Consider the following 16,772-nt stretch of genomic DNA (forward strand, 5'->3'; position numbering starts at 1 on the left):
GGTCCCCCCCCCGCCCCCAGCCAGGAGCCACTCACCTCTGCATGGTCCACCACCATCACCAGCTCCACGAACGGCTGCTCTGGGGCTGCCTCCCGCTTCCCCTGGGGAGAAGAGCGAGCCAGTGAGGGGGGCGGGGGGCAGCGAACACACGGACACAAGAACCAGGACCGGGGCAGGGGGGCGGCAGGGGTTGTAACTGGGGGGGTCCCACAGATGGGGGGAGCTATTGCCTGGGCCACCACTGCCTGCCCTCCCTCATCCCAGAGACAAACGAGACCTGTCTGGGGTCACAGCTTCCCCCCCCCCACCCCCAATTCCCCTCCCCCACCTACCCTGCGCGTCTCTTGTTCCAGCAGCGGCTGCGTGTGGTTGGGGGGGCCCAGCCCACACTCCCGCCTTCCCAGTCGCACGTCCCGGGGCCTGTAGGCCAGGTGCCGCCCGCGGGGCCCCTGGGGGTCCGGCTCCAGGCCGTAGCTCCTGTTCTCCGAGGCCACGAGGACGCCGCTAGGAGGGGAGGGGAAGACGGGGCGTTAGCTGGGCGGCAGGGACGGGGTTAATCCTCAGGGCGGGTCACAAGAGAGGCAGGGGTCAGGAGCTCAGCCAAACCGCAGCCCCTGCTGGGGAGTGGGGTGTCACGGAGTGTGGGGGAGTCCAGGCCCTGCACCCCTCTTCCTGGGATTCACCGCGACTCTCGGCCAGCCAGTAAAACAGAAGGTTTGTTGGACCACAGGAACACAGTCCAGAACAGAGCTTGTGGGTACAACCAGAACCCCTCAGTCAAGTCCTTCTGGGGAGCAGGGAGCTTAGACCCCAGCCCTGGGGTTCCCTGCGTTCCTCCACCCAGCCCCAAACTGAAACTAAACCCCCCCAGCAGGCTCCCTTCTGCAGCCTGTATCCACATTCCCAGGCAGAGGTGTCACCTCCCCGTCCCCCTCCTGGCTCAGGTGACAGGCTCTCAGGTCTCCCAGTGAAACTCCCCTGCCACATTCCCAGGTCAACACCCCCTCCTCCCCCCCCGCTGCGTCCCATCTCTCCCCCCTTCGAGACTGAACTGAGCAGGGTCACTCTGACCAATGACCTGGGGAAGTTCAGGGTCCGCTATCATGTTGGCACTTCCCTTCACATGGACCACGTCCATGTCAGGAGCCTGCTCCTGCAGGATTATTTCATCTGGTGCAGCCAGGTCAGGGGAGAGTGGTCGGTGTAGACGGTGAAGTGTCGCCCGAAGAGATAGGGCTCTAGTTTCCTGAGGGCCCACACCATGGCCAGGCACTCCTTCTCGATGGCCGCGTAGTGTTGCTCCCGGGGTGGCAACTTCTTGCTCAGGTACACGATGGGGTGTCTCTCCCCCTTTTCATCCTCCTGCATTAACACCGCCCCCAGTCCCGTGTCGGAGGCGTCGGTGAACACCACAAAGGGCTTGTCAAAGTCTGGGTTTGCCAGAACTGGGCCACCGTCCAGAGCCTCTTTCAGCGCCCAGAGACACTCCTGGCACTGCTCGGTCCAGACCAGCTTGTCTGGCTTCCCCTTCCTGCATAGCTCAGTGATGGGGGTGGCTACGGCGCTAAAGCGGGGCACAAACCTTCGATAGTATCCTGCCAACCCAATAAAGGCTTGGACCTGCTTTTTGGTGTGGGGAGCGGGCCAATCTCTGATCACCTCCACCTTGGCCGGTTCCGGCTTTAGGCGGCCGCTCCCCACCCGATGGCCCAGGTAAGATACTTCAGCCATCCCCACCTTGCACTTCTCCGCTTTGACAGTCAGCCCAGCCCCCTGGAGTCGGTCCAGCACTTGTCTAACCTGGGACACGTGGTCCTCCCAGGTCTGGCTAAAGACACAGATGTCATCAATATACGCCACGGCAAAACTCTCCATCCCCCTCAGTAGCTGGTCCACCAGGCGCTGGAAGGTGGCCGGCGCTCCCTCGAGGCCGAAAGGCAGGGTCAGGAACTCATAGAGCCCCAGAGGGGTGATAAAGGCCGATTTCAGCCGGGCATCTGCATCCAGCGGCACTTGCCAGTAGCCCTTTGTAAGGTCCATGGTGGTGAGGTACCGAGCTCCTCCCAGCTTGTCTAGGAGCTCGTCCGGCCTGGGCATGGGGTAGGCATCAGATACAGTGATGGCACTGAGCGTCCGATAGTCCACACAGAACTGGACTGACCCGTCCTTTTTGGGGACCAGCACCACCGGCGAGGCCCAAGGGCTGGCAGATGGCTGGATCCCCCCCAAAGCCAGCATGTCCCTGACCTCTCTTTCCAGGTCCTGAGCAGTTTTCCCTGTGACTCGGAAGGGGAAGCATCTTATCGGCGGGTACGATCCCGTCTGCACCCGGTGGACAGTCAGATTAGTGCGTCCAGGCTGGTTGGAAAACAGCTGTCGGTACGGATGCAGCACCCCCCTGACCTCAGCTTGCTGGGCAGGGGTTAGCTGATCCGAGAGGGGAATTGTTTCCAGGGGGGAACCAGCTCTGGTCCCAGGGAATAGATCTACTAAAGGGTCATCTCCCTGCTCCTCCCACTGTCCACACACGGCCAACACCACATTCCCCCTGGCATAATATGGCTTCATCATATTCACATGGTACACCCGGCGGTGGTGCGCCCGGTTCGACAGCTCCACCACATAGTTTACCTCATTGAGCTGCTTGACGACCCTCCCAGGCGGCCTGTAGTTTGTTCTTTCTCACGGGGATGAGAACCATCACCTGATCCCCGGTGGTGTAGGCCCGAGCCCGCGCCGTGCGGTCATACCAGACCTTCTGCTTCCTCTGGGCTCTGGCCAGATTCTCCCTGGCCAGGCCCATGAGTTCAGCCAGTCTCTCTCGGAAGGTCAGGACATACTCCACCACTGACTCTCCATCGGGAGTGGCCTTCCCCTCCCACTCGTCTCTCATCAGGTCCAGGGGGCCCCTCACCCTCCTTCCACATAACAGTTCGAAAGGCGAAAATCCAGTCGACTCCTGGGGCACCTCCCTGTACGCGAACAGCAGGTGAGGTAAGTACTTGTCCCAATCCTGCGGGTCCTGGTGCATAAAGGTTTTCAGCATCATCTTTAGCGTCCCCTTGAACCTCTCCACCAGCCCATTGGACTGGGGGTGATACGCTGAGGCCCAGTCGTGCCGGACCCCACATTTCTCCCACAAGCACCGGAGCAGGGCCGACATGAAGTTGGACCCTTGGTCTGTCAAGACTTCCTTGGGGAACCCCACTTGGCTGAAAATGGTCAGGAGCGCATCTGCCACGGTGTCGGCTTCAATGGAAGCTAAGGGCACTGCCTCGGGGTAGCGGGTGGCAAAATCTACCACCACCAGAATGTATTTCTTCCCCGACCGGGTCGTCTTGCTGAGAGGCCCCACGATGTCCATGGCCACCTTCTGGAAAGGCTCCTCTATGATGGGCAAAGGTCTCAAAGCCGCTTTCCCCTTGTCCCGGGCCTTCCCCACGCTCTGACAGGGGTCACAGGATCGGCAATACTGCCGGACCGTGGTAAAGACCCCGGGCTAGTAAAAGTTCTGTAGCAACCTCTGCCGGGTGCGCCGGATTCCCTGGTGCCCTGCGAGGGGGATGTCATGGGCCAGGGACAGGAGCTTGCGGCGGTACTTCTGGGGGACGACCAGCTGCCTCCTGATCCCACAGGACTCTACTTCCCTTGTGGGAACCCATTCTCGGTACAGGAACCCCTTCTCCCACAGGAACCTCTCCTGGCAGCCTCTCCTCATGGTCCGTCCCACACTGAGGTCGGCCAGGTCCCTGAGCTTCCGCAAGGAGGGATCTTTCCTCAACTCGGCCTGGAACTCAGCAGCTGGGGAAGGGATGGGGCCCGGTTCCCCCTCATTGGCCGGGTCTGAGGCCACAGCCTCTCTGAGCCGTGCCCCTCGGCGCTCCCTCCCCACCGGGGTAGGGTCCTGCGCCTCCGGTGTGGTACCCTCCCCAGGGTCAGGGCGCAGTGCCCCTCGCCGGCTCTGGCTACGGGTCACAACCAGGGCGGTCTGGGGGTTGCTTGGCCAGTCCTCTAGGTGTCCCCCCCATCAATACCTCAGTGGGCAAATGGTGGTGCACCCCCACATCTTTGGGGCCCTCCTTGTCCCCCCATTTCAGGTGTACCCTAGCCACGGGCACCTTGAATGGGGTCTCGCCCAGCCCCGTCAGGGTCAGGTAGGTGTCTGGCACTACCCGATCTGGGGCCACCACCTCGGGCTGGGCCAGCGTCACCTCCGCACCCGTATCCATTGACCTTCCTCCCATCCACCTCCAGGGGAACAAGGCACTGTGAGGATGTGACACAGCAGGGTGGGGGGAGTGTTGACCTGGGAATGTGCCCTGGGGAGGGGAGACCTGAGAGCCTGTCACCTGAGCCAGGAGGGGGAGGGGGAGGTGACACCTCTGCCCGGGAATGTGGACCGAGGCTGCAGCAGGGAACCTGCTGGGTGAGTTTAGGTTCAGTTTGGTGCTGGGTGGAGGAACGCAGGGAACCCCAGGGCTGGGGTCTAAGCTCCCTGCTCCCCCAGAAGGACTTGACTGAGGGGTCCTGGGTGTACCCACAAGCTCTGTTTTGGACTGTGTTCCTGTTGTCCAATAAACCTTCTGTTTTACTGGCTGGCTGAGAGTCTCAGTGAATCCCAGGAAGAGGGGTGCAGGGCCTGGACTCCCCCACACTCCATGACAGGCACTCTCTCCGCAGGTACAGCCCCGAGCCCACGCTGCAGACCGAGAACCGGGAGTCCAGAGCCTCCAGCTCCCCAGAGGAGCTGGCCTGGGGTATTTTCCCCTCCTGAGCAGGTGGTAAGCTGGCAGCCCCCCTTGCCTGGGCCATCTGCCCCTCGTGCAGCTGGGTCCCTACCCAGTTAACCTTGGGTAGGTTGGGTCTGCTCAGTCTGTCCCTGAGCCTCTGGCCAAAGTGATAGCAGCTCATGTCACTTTGGTCCCCTCGAGCGGGTCGGATAGTCCTGACTCCAGGTGTTCCCTTTGGGAGGGGGTTCTCCATATTTCCCCGCTGGGAGGTCCCTTGATGACTCTCTCTCTGCATGGGGGGGGGGGGGGGGGGGGCCTGTTCTTTTGGGACTCCTCCCTGCTACTCCCTGACCGACTGTTCACAAACTCGTCGGCCAGCTGCCCTGCGTGCTGGGGGTTCTCTAGCTTTTTATCCACCAACCACAGCCTCAGGTCGGAAGGGCACTGTTCATACAGTTGCTCCAGTACGAACAGGTCAAGCAGGTCCTCTTTAGCTTGGGCCCCGCTGTCCACTTGCGGGCATATCCCTGCATCCGGTTGACCAGTTGTAGGTAGGTGACCTCAGGCGTTTTACGCTGACTCCGGAACCTTCTCCGGTACATCTCGGGGGTCAGCCCAAACTCACAGAGCAGGGCCTGTTTGAACAGTTCATAGTCCCCTGCCTCTGCCCCTGTCATCCGGCTGTACACCTCCACGGCTTTGGGGGTCCAGTGAGGGGGTGAGAAACTGGAGCCTCTCGGCAGGGTCAACCCTGTGCATCTCACAGGCATTCATTCTCAAAGGCGGTCAGGAAGCTATCTATGTCCTCCCCCTCCTTCCGCTGGGCCAGGAAGCACTTATCAAAGCTCCTTGCAGTCTTGGGTCCCCCTGCACTCACCGCAGCCGGGTCCCCACTGCTCCTCAGCCTGGCCAGCTTCAGTTCATGCTGTCTTTGTTTCTCCTTCTCCTCCTGCTCATGCCTACGTGGCCTCTCCTTCTCCTGACGTTCCCTCTCCTTCTCCTCCTGCTCATGTTGACGTTGTTTCTCATGATCCTCCAGCTCCCTCATTTTCATCTCCCTCTCCCATTCCAGCCGCATCTGCTCCAGGGATGGGGAGCTCCGCCGGGAGGATCCCCTGCTGGCTGCCGGGGTCAGGGTGCCCTCGGTATTCACCGGGTTTCCCAACCCCTTCCCCAGGCCCAGGTAGGAAGGGTCTCAGGATGTCCTCGGCAGCAGTCTGACCCCTCCTAGCCCGCTCAGGCCCCAGGGCCCACGCTGCGTCCGCCGGGCGGCTTCCCTCAGGGACAGGGATCGGGTCATCCAAGCGATCCCTCTCCTCCAACTGGGCAATTGTTGGATCATATTAAAGAAGTTCTGTATTAAAACCACAAATGAGTTTGATTCCCCATAGTTTAAATTCCAGGGTATTACTAATTAAGAGGTCTCTTGGTTTTTGGTACTGTTTCTCTCCCTCTGTGTGTGAAACTTGCAAGCTGCTAGTTGTGTTAGTACATTCTAAGACAGAGTCTGTTCTCAAAGCAATTCACAGAGACTCAAAGCAATACTCTAACAATAGAAACAGCACCCAGAGACTCCCCGCCCTTTTGTTGTATTAACAATTGTGATTAAAATAGAGATAGAGGATGTATGTGGATGGATGCTTGGTGTGGATAATAACTGAATGATCAGGGAGGTGCCAGCCTAAGAATCCAGTGTCCATCGGCTGAAGAAGGCGTCAAGTGGAAATAACCAGAGGACCCCCGGAGGGCAGACTGGAATCCACCCAACAGCCTCAAGAATGGGAGAACCAAAGAACAAGATGACATCTGGCAGCACGGAGCCGTCAGGAATGTGCTATCTGCTGATTGATTCAGCAACAGCATGATGCAGCAATTCCCATAGACTGGCATAGGAAGAAATTCCTATAAAAATAGACTCTAGAAAGTGAGAACTTTGGGGTCTGATTCTGCAAACCAACTTCCAGGAGCATCAGATGAGCATCTGACAAGGCCCTGCGCCCTCCTCATGTCCAGGCCACCTGGCCAGTGGCTTGGCATGAGCAACTCTAAGGCTGGTAACTATGATAACAACTTTGCAGAACCTGTGTGTGTGTGTGTGTATGAGTGAATGTGTGAATAAATATGAGATTGAATGGAATGTTATAGCTATAACTAACTGCTTACTATGATAACAACCTTGCAGAACCTGTGTGTGTATGAATGAATGTGTGAATAAAGATGAGATTGAATGGAATGTTACAGCTGTAACTAACTGCTTACTATGATTCTTTCTGTATTCACAATAAATGTGGTATTTTGCCTTTTTCCCTTTAATAAGATCCTGCTGGTTTTTATTTTATTGGTACAACACAATCAGCTGTTCCTTGGTGGACCTCCCAATGCGCAGCCCCCTCTGCCTGCACAGCTCCACCAGGTCGCTCTCAAGGCGTTTAGCGTACATCTCCCTGCTGGCCACTCGCAGGCCTGGGCAGCTTTCCATGGTTTCCGGGGAGAACTCCTAGGGTGCCAGTCCTTCTCGAGGTCACCACCTCTTTGCCAGGGTCGAGCTGCAGACTCCTCCGCCCCTGGGACCGCTCGCTGCAATCCCCCGGGGGACCCTGTTACTGCAAAAGTCCTTCTCTCTGGTCACACACTCCCAGGGGTTAACCGCGCCCTGGAACCGTCTCTCTCTGAATCTTCAGCACTCCTGGTCCCCATCCATCCCCCTTCGTTTTACTGCTCCCCAGTCACTTACAGCAGGAAGCGCCGTCCACGGGGTGCAGTAAATCCCACCTTTGCCACCAGCTGTCACGGAGTGTGGGGGAGTCTGGGGCCTGCACCCCTTTCCCTGGGATTCACCATTACTCTCAGGCAGCCAGTAAAACAGAAGGTTTGTTGGACAATAGGAACAAAGTCTAAAACAGAACTTGTGGGTACAACCAGGACCCCTCAGTCAAGTCCTTCCGGGGGGGCAGGGAGCTTAGACCCCAGCCCTGGGGTTCCCTGCATTCCTGCACCCAGCCCAAAACTGAAACCAAACCCCACGCAGCAGGCTCTCTCCAGCAGCCTTTGTCCAGCTTCCTGGGCAGAGGTGTCACCTTCCCCCTCCCCCTCTTGGCTCAGGTTACAGGCTCTCAGGTCTCCCATCCCCAGTGAAACTCCCCTGCCACATTCCCAAGTCAACACTCCCCCCTCCCTGCTGCATCAGGCTGGTGCGGGGCAGGGCTAAGATGGCTGCGGGGCTGCGGGGCAGGGCTAAGAGGACTGCGGGGCTGCAGGTCGGGACTGAGGGGCAGCCAGAGCGGTTCCTCTTTAAAACCCACAGAGGCGCCCTCCCTGCCCTCTTCCATTGGGCGGGGCACCCTCCCCCCTGCTGCCCCTCCCCCATCATCCCCGATTTCAGCCCCCAGCCTGGGGCTGCAGAGCTCTCCCCACCTGAGTCCGGAGCAGGCGCAGATGCTGGCCCTGGAGCCTGGAACCCCCCGGACGTAGCCACGGTAGCAGCAGGTTCCCTGCAGCAGAGAGAAGCCGAGTTTAGCTACAGCTCCGAGCACGGGGGCCCAGCAGAGCTCTCAGGGGACCCTGCTGGGACCTCTCTCCCAGCAGAGCAGCCCTGGCCAGCAACAACGGGAGGGGACACGGGTCCAAGTAATGGACCAGTACAAATACAACAGCGCCAATGACAGGGCACCCCCCTGGGGAAGCTCACAGCACCCCCCCCAGCTCCTGAGTCCCGCCTGGCACGGCCAGGGCATTGCAGTCAGTCACCTGCTGGGGGGCGGGAATCTTCTGTAGTATTTTTATGACCCTCACCCATGTGTGCCTCAGTTTCCCCTGTATTTTGCATGGCTGGGGGTGGCCTTTGCTCCCAGGGCAGCTGGAGACAGTTGTGAATGTCAGCCAGGGAGGAGTCACTGATAAGAGAACAAAGTTAATTACAGGAACAGTGACACCTGGCAAGGAGGCAGGGGAGAGCGGGATTTCACCTGCATGCAATCCCCCAGCTGGAGAACAAAGGATGGGGGAAGGGGAGGGACACAGCTGAGGGCTCTCACTGGGACCTGCCCCAAGGGCAGGGATTTGCAATGGGGTGACAGGGCTCGGAGCGGACGCTGCTTTCACCTTCAGCACCCAGCGCCAGCCTGGGGGCTTCGGAGGCTGCCTCCAGGGAGTAATAAACCTGGGGGGGTGACTGCGCTGTGTGGGTGTCCCTGCCAGCACTGGGCAAGGGGCGCCCGTCTGAAGGCTCTGCCAGGCGCCTGACACTGGTGCCCCAGGGGCTCAGTCGAAGGAGGTGGTAAAGCTGCATGGCCTGCGCTGGGGGAGGAGTGGGACCCTGGGGGTCTGCCAGGCTGCAGGGGTCTCCCAGAGCTTGATCCTGTGGATCCGGGGTACCTGCGTGGCCAGGTTTCTGCCCCTGCTGCTCCAGCCACAAACCTACCTGCGAGCCAGCGGCCTGCGTCACCCGCGTGCCGTTGGGCAGGTAATAGAGCAGTGCCCGAGCACCCGGAGCCACCTCCCTGCCGGAGACAGACAGACAGTGAGAGCGAGCTCCACGGCCGGAGGGGCGTCCCCCCCGCCCTGGGCTGCGAACGCCTCTGGGACGCCGGGGGCTGCACTGGGCACTGGGAGCACGGCCCCTGGGGCTACAACACGCCCCAGGGGGTGCAGCACCCCGACAGGCCAGAGGGACACTGCCACGCTCCCCAGTAACACAGACCGGGGTGTTCCCCCCGCCACGGGGCTGGGTGGAGCCCATCTGCTGCCAGGCCACTGCCCCTGCACAGCCCCCCCAGAGCAACACACAGGCGCCCCAGCCACCCCTGCAGCCCCCCAGCTCCTGCCCCCCAGGGTCCGCCCCAGAACAATGCCCGGGCACCCCAGCCACCCCTGGCAGCCCCCCATTTCCTGCCCCCCAGCCACCCCCAGCAGCCCCCCAGCTCCTGCCCCCCAAGAACAACATGTGTGTGCTGCGGCCATCCCCTGCTGCCCTCCAGCTCCCTGGGCCTCCCAGCCTCCCTGCCGGGCAGCCCCCCAGCTCCCTCCCCCCCAGGGTCCAGCAGAGCAGCCCCTGTGCAGCTCAGATGCTGCCCCACCCGGCGTGGGCACAGCCGGCTGGCAGGGAGGGGAGGAAGAGGGGTACAGGGAACACGCCCAGCCCCCAACTCACCGGTTTTGCTCTAACTCCAGCACAAGCCGTGCCCCTTCCAGGTCCAGGGCAACCTGCAGCCGGGCTGGGAAGCCCTCCTGGGGGAGACCAGGGAGGGGGTTACAGGCCCAGCCCCCAAGGCGCCAGGGACAGCAGCCAGCGGCTCCCAGCCTGGGAGTTGCCCCCAACACCCACCCAGGATGGAACATGGGGCCAGTCCCCACCAGGGGGCGCCAGCCCTAATCCGCCCCCAGGGCGGGGTGGGGGTTCCCTGCCCCAGCCCCTTACAGGTCCTCTGAGGGGGTGGGAGGGAGTCTCCAGGACCGCGGCAGGGGTGAAGCCAGCCCCTCTGCCCCTGCCCCATGGCTGAGCCCCCCATGCAGGAGGCTGGGCAGAGGAATCCTGCCAGGAAATGGCCCCATGGAGGGTGTTTGGGAGGAGAAAGCGTAGGGGGCACCCGCCCATGCCCCCGGGCAGACCGTGCCCCAGCTCACCCCGCCTGGCATCGCAGCTCAGCCCAGCCGGGCCGAGTTTCTGCTTTGGCCAGGGCTCAGTTCCCCCGAGGGGGCCCGAGCTGTGCCGGGGGGCGATGGGGGGCCGGAGGCAGCAGTGCTCGGGGGCAGCCTGGTCTGGGTTAGGCCCCGGCGTGCCGGGGGTCAGGCAGAGGTCAGGATGGGGGTCCCCTCCCAGAGCGCAGCAGGAAGCGCCCCTCCCACATTAGCTCATTGTCCTGGGGGTGGGGTGTCGCAGGAGGTGTCCCGCCCCCCCCCACACCCTGCGCTTCCTGCCCAGCAGGGAGCGAAGAGGAAATGCCACAGAGGATCCCTGGCTGTGCCGGGCCAGGCCCTTCCGGCGCGTGGGGGGGGCAGGAATGAGCTCACACAGCCGGCCTGGCTGGGGGGGGGGCAGGGGGGGATTCCACGGGACAGAGTCTCCTTCCCTGCCCCTCCCTCAGTGCGGGTCTGAGGGGACCTTCTCCAGGCACCCCCAAGTCCCCGTGTGGGGAGCCCCCAGATGCCCCGAGGAAGCCCCTCATGGCAGTGGGGCCTGCTGGGGCCAGGGCCTCCCACACGGGGATGGGGGGAGCTGCGGGGGGGGGGGGGGCAGCAGGTCCCTTCTCCCCCGTCCTTGGGGGGGCTGAGGGTCTCCCCATGCCCCTGTCCCCCCAGAGGCTGCACGTGTTTGCTCCCTGCCGGGACCCCGGAGGCCAGAGCTGGGTTTCCTGTGCCTGGGAAGGGAGCAGGGGAATCCAGGGGGGTGCGGAGCGATGTGAGAGTAGCACCCATGGGGCTGGGAGGGGAGCACTAGGGCTCCCCGTGTGCCCCCCCCCAAAGTGGGGGGGGGGTCGCACCGAATCCAGTGCGGGGGCCAGGCTGTGTGGGCACTGCCCCCTCCCTGCCCGCTAGACTGGGTCCCGCCCGGCCCAGGGAGAGGCCCCCCACTGTGGGACGAGCCGGGGGGGGGTTCAGTTGGGGGGAGCAGGGGTGCCAGGGAATGCAGCCATTGGCTGCTGTGGGGGAAGGGCAGAGTCCTTACCAGGCCCGTCTCTGCCATGCTGAGCATCCGGTTGCCCTGCAGGATCCAGGGCGTCACATGCCAATAATGTCCCAGGTCCTCACGCTGCCGCCTGCTGCCTCCGCCTGCATGGGGCCGAGAACAGAGCCATCACCCTGGGTGCCCCTCTGGTCCCCCAGCCCTCGTCCTGGCCCCCCTCCCCGGATCCTGGAGGCCCCTCCCCACCGCCCTGGGCTTCACCCCCAGACTGGCGCATGGGGCCCCAGATCCCCCCAGGGCTCCAGAGCGTGCCCTGGGATCCAGACCCCTGCGCTATTCCACATCTGACTTGGTGCCCTGGGAAGAATCAGGGGCAGGCTGGGAGCCAGGACTCCTGGGTCCCATTCCCAGCTCTGAGCCTGGCTCCCTGTGGGCCTGGTGAGCGTCTCTGGCTCTCCACCCCCCACACCATAGGTTTTACTAACTTTAATATTGTTCAAAATTCACAAAGACAGACAATGATTCTGAAAGTTGCGGATGGAAAAACAGCCCTTTTTCCCCCTTTTCTGCCTTTGGAGGTTCTGTTCCTCAAATATTTGCACGGCATATTTTGAAAGTCAATTGAAAAACAATGAACTCGTATCAACTAAGCTACCAAGTAGTTCGGGTTTCAGAGGATGGGGAAGAGAGAAATATGTTTTTTTTGTCAAAGAGATAAAGAGCCTAGATTTTCATGAAAGTTGCTGAAAGTTAGTTGAGCAATGAACTGAGTGGGATTTGTCAACTGCAAAGTTGAGTCTCGGTAGGCTATGCCAAGTGACTTTATTTATTAATTTGGATTTCATTCTAAAAGAAACATTTCCATGGCCATACGCACCATGACAACCTGCCCCGTTGTTTATCCATGCACCTGCTGTATCCTGTCCTTAGACTGTAAACACCTGGGACGATCATTTACTACGTATCAATTTAGTTCCTAGCACAATGGGGCCCCAACTTGGTTGACACCTCTGGCACTATAAATCTTTAATATTAATATTTTTAAAACACCGCACCCTGGGAATTGTACTCCATAACTCCATCCAGAGCAGGAGCATTTCTCCAGCCCCCATGCGACAGGCACTGAAGCACGTGAGTACCTTTAAACAGAGCAGGACGGCTCACGTGGCTGAAGTTATGCCAGTGCTTCGGTGCTGTATTGTCTAATCATCAATTCGTAGATGCAATGGCATCTGACGTGCTCTTCAACCATAAACTGACAGATTCGGGTTGTCCTGCACCCTAGGACCCATAGGACGTGGTTGCAAGTCGTCCTGCTTCAGGGACTCACTATGGGGACCCTGGGTGCACAAGTTCCCTTGAAAGGTGCTGGGCTGCAGACGTGGTCATGTTCCCCTTACACCTTTCTCCACAGTGGTTGCAGATATGGTAGCCTGTCCTCTCGGGATGGTGAGCCCTGCAGACGCCCTATCCCTGCTTGCTGGAGTTCTTGGGGGGCAATGTGCCTAGTCCAGTGAAAATGAGGCATAGGGGTGTCATGTTGGCCCAAGGATTGTCTCTGTAAGAGCTAGCTCTTCTAGATGTTTCTCTGAGGTGCCTTGCAAGGGAGGAGAATGTGTGTGTTGCAGGAATTTTGAGGAAAAGCTGGGAATCGAACATGGATCTGCTCACTCCCAGGCATGTGACTCACACACAAGACCTTCCTTCTTCGCAGCATGTGTGATTTATATTATAAGAGAAAAAGATTTATAGCCCAAGAATAAAATATCCCCTCTGCCCTTGTATTGTATGATTGTATTCGTTCCCGATCATTAAGAAATATCTTTTTAATAATCAAGAGGTAACAGGTGCAGTCAAAGCTATAAAGGCTCATTGGGATTTGCCCCTCAATGAACCGATGTGCGGGAGTGGGGCCGGGGCCCGCAAGGTGGAAGTTTCACCCAGGGTGCAAAATATCCTTGCGCAAGTTTCTGTAAACTTGTTTTAAGATGTGCTGGTCCAAGTAGAAACAAACTCACTTTGGATAAACGCATGAAAATACTTTATATTTACTCCTCAACCATGTAATTGGTCTTTATTTATCTGAAATCTGAAGAATATTCCCATCTTGCAGGATAAACTGTAATCTAGGCAGGGCTTCTCCTGAATTCTGTGCCATTGTTCTGGAAGGTAACCAAGATTTTCAATGGTGGACACAGAATCTGCTTTTCAAACACAAAAGGCCAAAAATGCAATGCGATGGGATATCAAGTTATTGAAGAACCCTAAATATGCATTTATGCGCCGGCCCCCGTGCACCCTGCGGCTAACCTCGCCACGCTCGGGCTCTGCAGCTCCTGGGCATGTGAGCCGGAGGGGCAGCGGTGGCTCATGCTCCTGGGAGCTGCAGAGCCCAAGCGTGGTGAGGGGGGAGCCGGGGGGGTGCATGGGGGCAGCCGCCCACGTGCATCTGATGCGGCCTGCAGGAGCCCCCTGGGGGGGGCACCGAGCCGCAGCCTGGGCAGGGGGCACGGCTGCTCCCAGCTAGCAATGTCACCGCCTTTGCAGGGCTGCTCCCCCCTGCACCGCGCTGGCTCCTCCATGGCTGGGTTTCTTTCCCCCCAAGCCGATGCTCTGGCTCTCCGGGGCCTCGGGAAGGCGGCTTCTCCCTGCCGAGCCAGGGCACCGCTTTTTGCCCCACCCGCCAACCAGTTGGCGCCCTAGGCGACCGCTTAGTTCACCTAATGGTTGCACCAGCCCTGCCTGCATCCTGTGCCTGCCGTTCGCCAGCACATGGCCCTGCCCCGCGGAGGGACAGCAGCACCTTCGGGGTACGTAGGCCACGTCTACACTACGGCACAGCTCCCTGCGAGGGGAGAGCTCTCCCACGGCGTAATCAAACCACCCCTAACGAGCGGCGGTAGCGGTGTCCGCAGGAGCGTGTCTGTCGGGCCGACTTCGGGCTAACACGCCGGCAGGTGTGTCGGGCGGGGGGGGGGGGGGGGGGGGTTGGTTTAGACAAAGCCTGGGGAACTGAGGGCATAATTGGGAGGAATCAGGGTGACTTGGGAGGCTCCCAGCTCGGGGCTGCGTGTGCAGGACGTACCCAGAGCAGGCGGCGCTGATGAGAGACCTGCGTGTGCATCGGGGAAGAACCGCCGGAGGTCCCGATCCGAGATGGCCTGGCCAAGGCATGGCAGGCCAGGGCAGCCCCTGGCATCATGGCTTGCAAGTTCGCACCCCAGGGCTCTCTCCTCGATTGATTCCATCCCAGGCTGGTGGGAAGGTCAACCTAGCTGGGCCAATTCCAGCTGGCACCTCAGCAAAGCCGCCCATGCCAGCCCCCAGCCCCATGGGGCTCCAGCCGCTGGGGCCACACAGAGAAGCCCTTCGCGAGCGTCCCTGCATCTATGGCGGGGGCAGGGCCCATCCCTCCAAAGCTGCACCTGAAGCCAGACGACCCGGCAGGGTTAGGGTGGGGCAATCAGCCGCCCCCGTCCTTCCTCCCAGCCCCTGGCCACATGCCAAGCCCCTGGCACAGCAAGAGCAGGACCCTGGGGGCAGCCAGTGCTGGGTGGAGCTGGAGGAGCCGGTCGGGCCAGGATGCCAGCACAGACCTTCCCGCCCTGCTAGGAGACCACCCCCCCATCACTGTGATGCCGGATCTCCCAGAGCGGGGCTACGTAACCCCAGCTCCTGCCATACGCGCCCCCCCCCCCCGACAGGTGTTCAGGCTCCATGGTCCATTCAGCCCTGCTGAGACGCCAGCCAGGGGACCGGGCAGCAGATAGCACCGGGGAGGGGGAGGGGATGTTGGATGGACATTCATCCCCTGGGCCCCAGAGCCAGCCTAGACTCCAGCCCCCAGGCATGGCCAAGGATTGGGGTGGATGTCAGGGGAGAGCTCAACCCGCCCCATACCGATCCCCTCCCCAGCCACTCCATCCGCTCCCACCCCCAGGCCTGTGATGGCAAAGCTTACCCTGGGGAGGGGGCAAAGCTTACCCGTCCCCAGAGGCCTGGTACAGTTACAGCTGAGTGATGCCTGAGGCAAGTCAGCTTGACCTCCTCCTCCCCCACTGGTGCAGGGACACCATGGGCCTGCCTTCCCAGCCCCCTGGCAGCCTCCATGACCTGCAGCCCCCTGGCTCCATACAGCTCTCCTTAGGACTCGTAGATGCAGCCCGCCCCCCCCCCCCGCCCCCCAGCGATGCCAGGCCCTGTGCTAATGCAGCCTGCCCCCCAGCCAATTGTCGCAGACTCTCTGCAAACACAGGCAGAGTCAGGTGCTTGATGGGGGGGGGGGGAGCGGGGAAGCTGCTTTGAGTACTGCTGATGCAGCGAAACCTGCCTGAGTCTGCAGACAGCCTGGGCCAATTGCCCCAGAAGGGAGCTGCTCTCTGCCTCTCACTAGGGCATTAGCTCCAAGCCCCACTGCTCTGGGGCCCCCACCAACCTAACCCAGAGGGGTGCTCTGGTCACGGCAGGCAAGGAAAAGCATCGGGGGCCCAGCTCCCCCAAGCAGAGCCATCCTAGCTGCTGGGTTGAGTACAGGGGCCCCGCCGGGTGTGGGGTGCCAAGGCCCAATGCACCCAGGGCCCCCCGGTGCCTGAATCCACCCTTGTCAGACAGGAACACGCAGCACCGGCGCAGCCAGGGGGCCCTGGGCAGGAGTCCCAAGGGCAGCCCCGGCTCGCTCACCTGTCGCGGCCTCTCCCTGCAGCGTCCCCAGGTGCTTGGAGAGGCAGCGCGGGGCTGGTGACTCAGCCCGAGTCCCGGCCGCAGACAGGGAGTCGAACCCAGAAATGCCTCCTCCCGCCCCCCCCAACCCACCAGACCCCACTCCTACCCAGCGCCGGGGAGAGAACCCCGGAGTCCTGGCTCCCCGCCCCCCGCTCTAACCCACCCGCCCCCAGGGACTGGCGCGCTGGCTCCAGGGGGCTCCGCGCTCCCCGGCCCCGGCCGGTCTCCCCCGCTCACCTGCGCGCCGGGCGCCCCAGCCGGCTCCGAGGTCCCGCGGCTCGGGGCCGGACTCGCGGCGGTGCCCGGGGAGCCCCGAGCCGCTGCCGCCCAGGGCCCAGAGCAGCCCGAGGAGCAGCCGCAGCCCCATGGCTCGGCTCAGCCGCCGGTCCTGGCTCCTGGCGTGCGGGGCGCCGCGGCTGCGGGTTTATCCCGGTCCCGGGCCCGGACCCAGCCCCGATCCGGCCGGGCCGCCCCCGCCCTCCCGGCTCGCACGGAGCGGGGCCGGGCCTGGCAGCGCCCGCTCGGCCGGGGAGGGGAACTTCCCGGCCGGCCCTGCCAGGGCTCGGGGCTACGCCCAGCGAGCTCCGCCTCCGCCCGTCCGCCCGGCCCCCGGGGAGCTGGGCATCGTCCGCCCCCAACTGCCCTGCCCCCAACCACCCCCTGCCCCTCAACTGCCCTGCTCCCCACCCTGCCCCCAA

At 61.6% G+C, this 16,772-nt stretch overlaps 1 protein-coding gene across 14 annotated transcripts in view; it reads right to left on the reverse strand.

The window, feature by feature from the left end:
- Positions 1-16,633, reverse strand: part of ADAM15 (ADAM metallopeptidase domain 15) — a 30,532-nt gene extending 13,899 nt beyond the window's left edge. For 9 of the 14 annotated variants that reach the window (XR_006287368.1, XR_006287367.1, XM_043535297.1 and 6 more), the window contains exons 1-7: positions 16,312-16,633; positions 11,395-11,498; positions 9,880-9,956; positions 9,151-9,229; positions 8,145-8,221; positions 333-504; positions 36-101 (exon numbers count right to left, since the gene is read on the reverse strand). Coding sequence is in view for 12 of the 14 variants with exons in the window: in XM_043535297.1 (XP_043391232.1) it covers positions 36-101; positions 333-504; positions 8,145-8,221; positions 9,151-9,229; positions 9,880-9,956; positions 11,395-11,498; positions 16,312-16,441 (705 nt within the window). In the remaining 2 variants the exon portion in view is untranslated. Of the gene's footprint in view, positions 1-35; positions 102-332; positions 505-2,631; positions 2,652-8,144; positions 8,222-9,150; positions 9,230-9,879; positions 9,957-11,394; positions 11,499-16,311 lie in introns of those variants that run through there. The other 5 variants (XM_037882993.2, XM_037882992.2, XM_037882989.2 and 2 more) reach the window with 3 other exon arrangements.
- Positions 16,634-16,772: the final 139 nt, after the last annotated feature.

This window comes from Chelonia mydas, chromosome 24 (genome assembly GCF_015237465.2).
Source record: "Chelonia mydas isolate rCheMyd1 chromosome 24, rCheMyd1.pri.v2, whole genome shotgun sequence".
Lineage (NCBI taxonomy): Eukaryota > Metazoa > Chordata > Testudines > Cheloniidae > Chelonia > Chelonia mydas.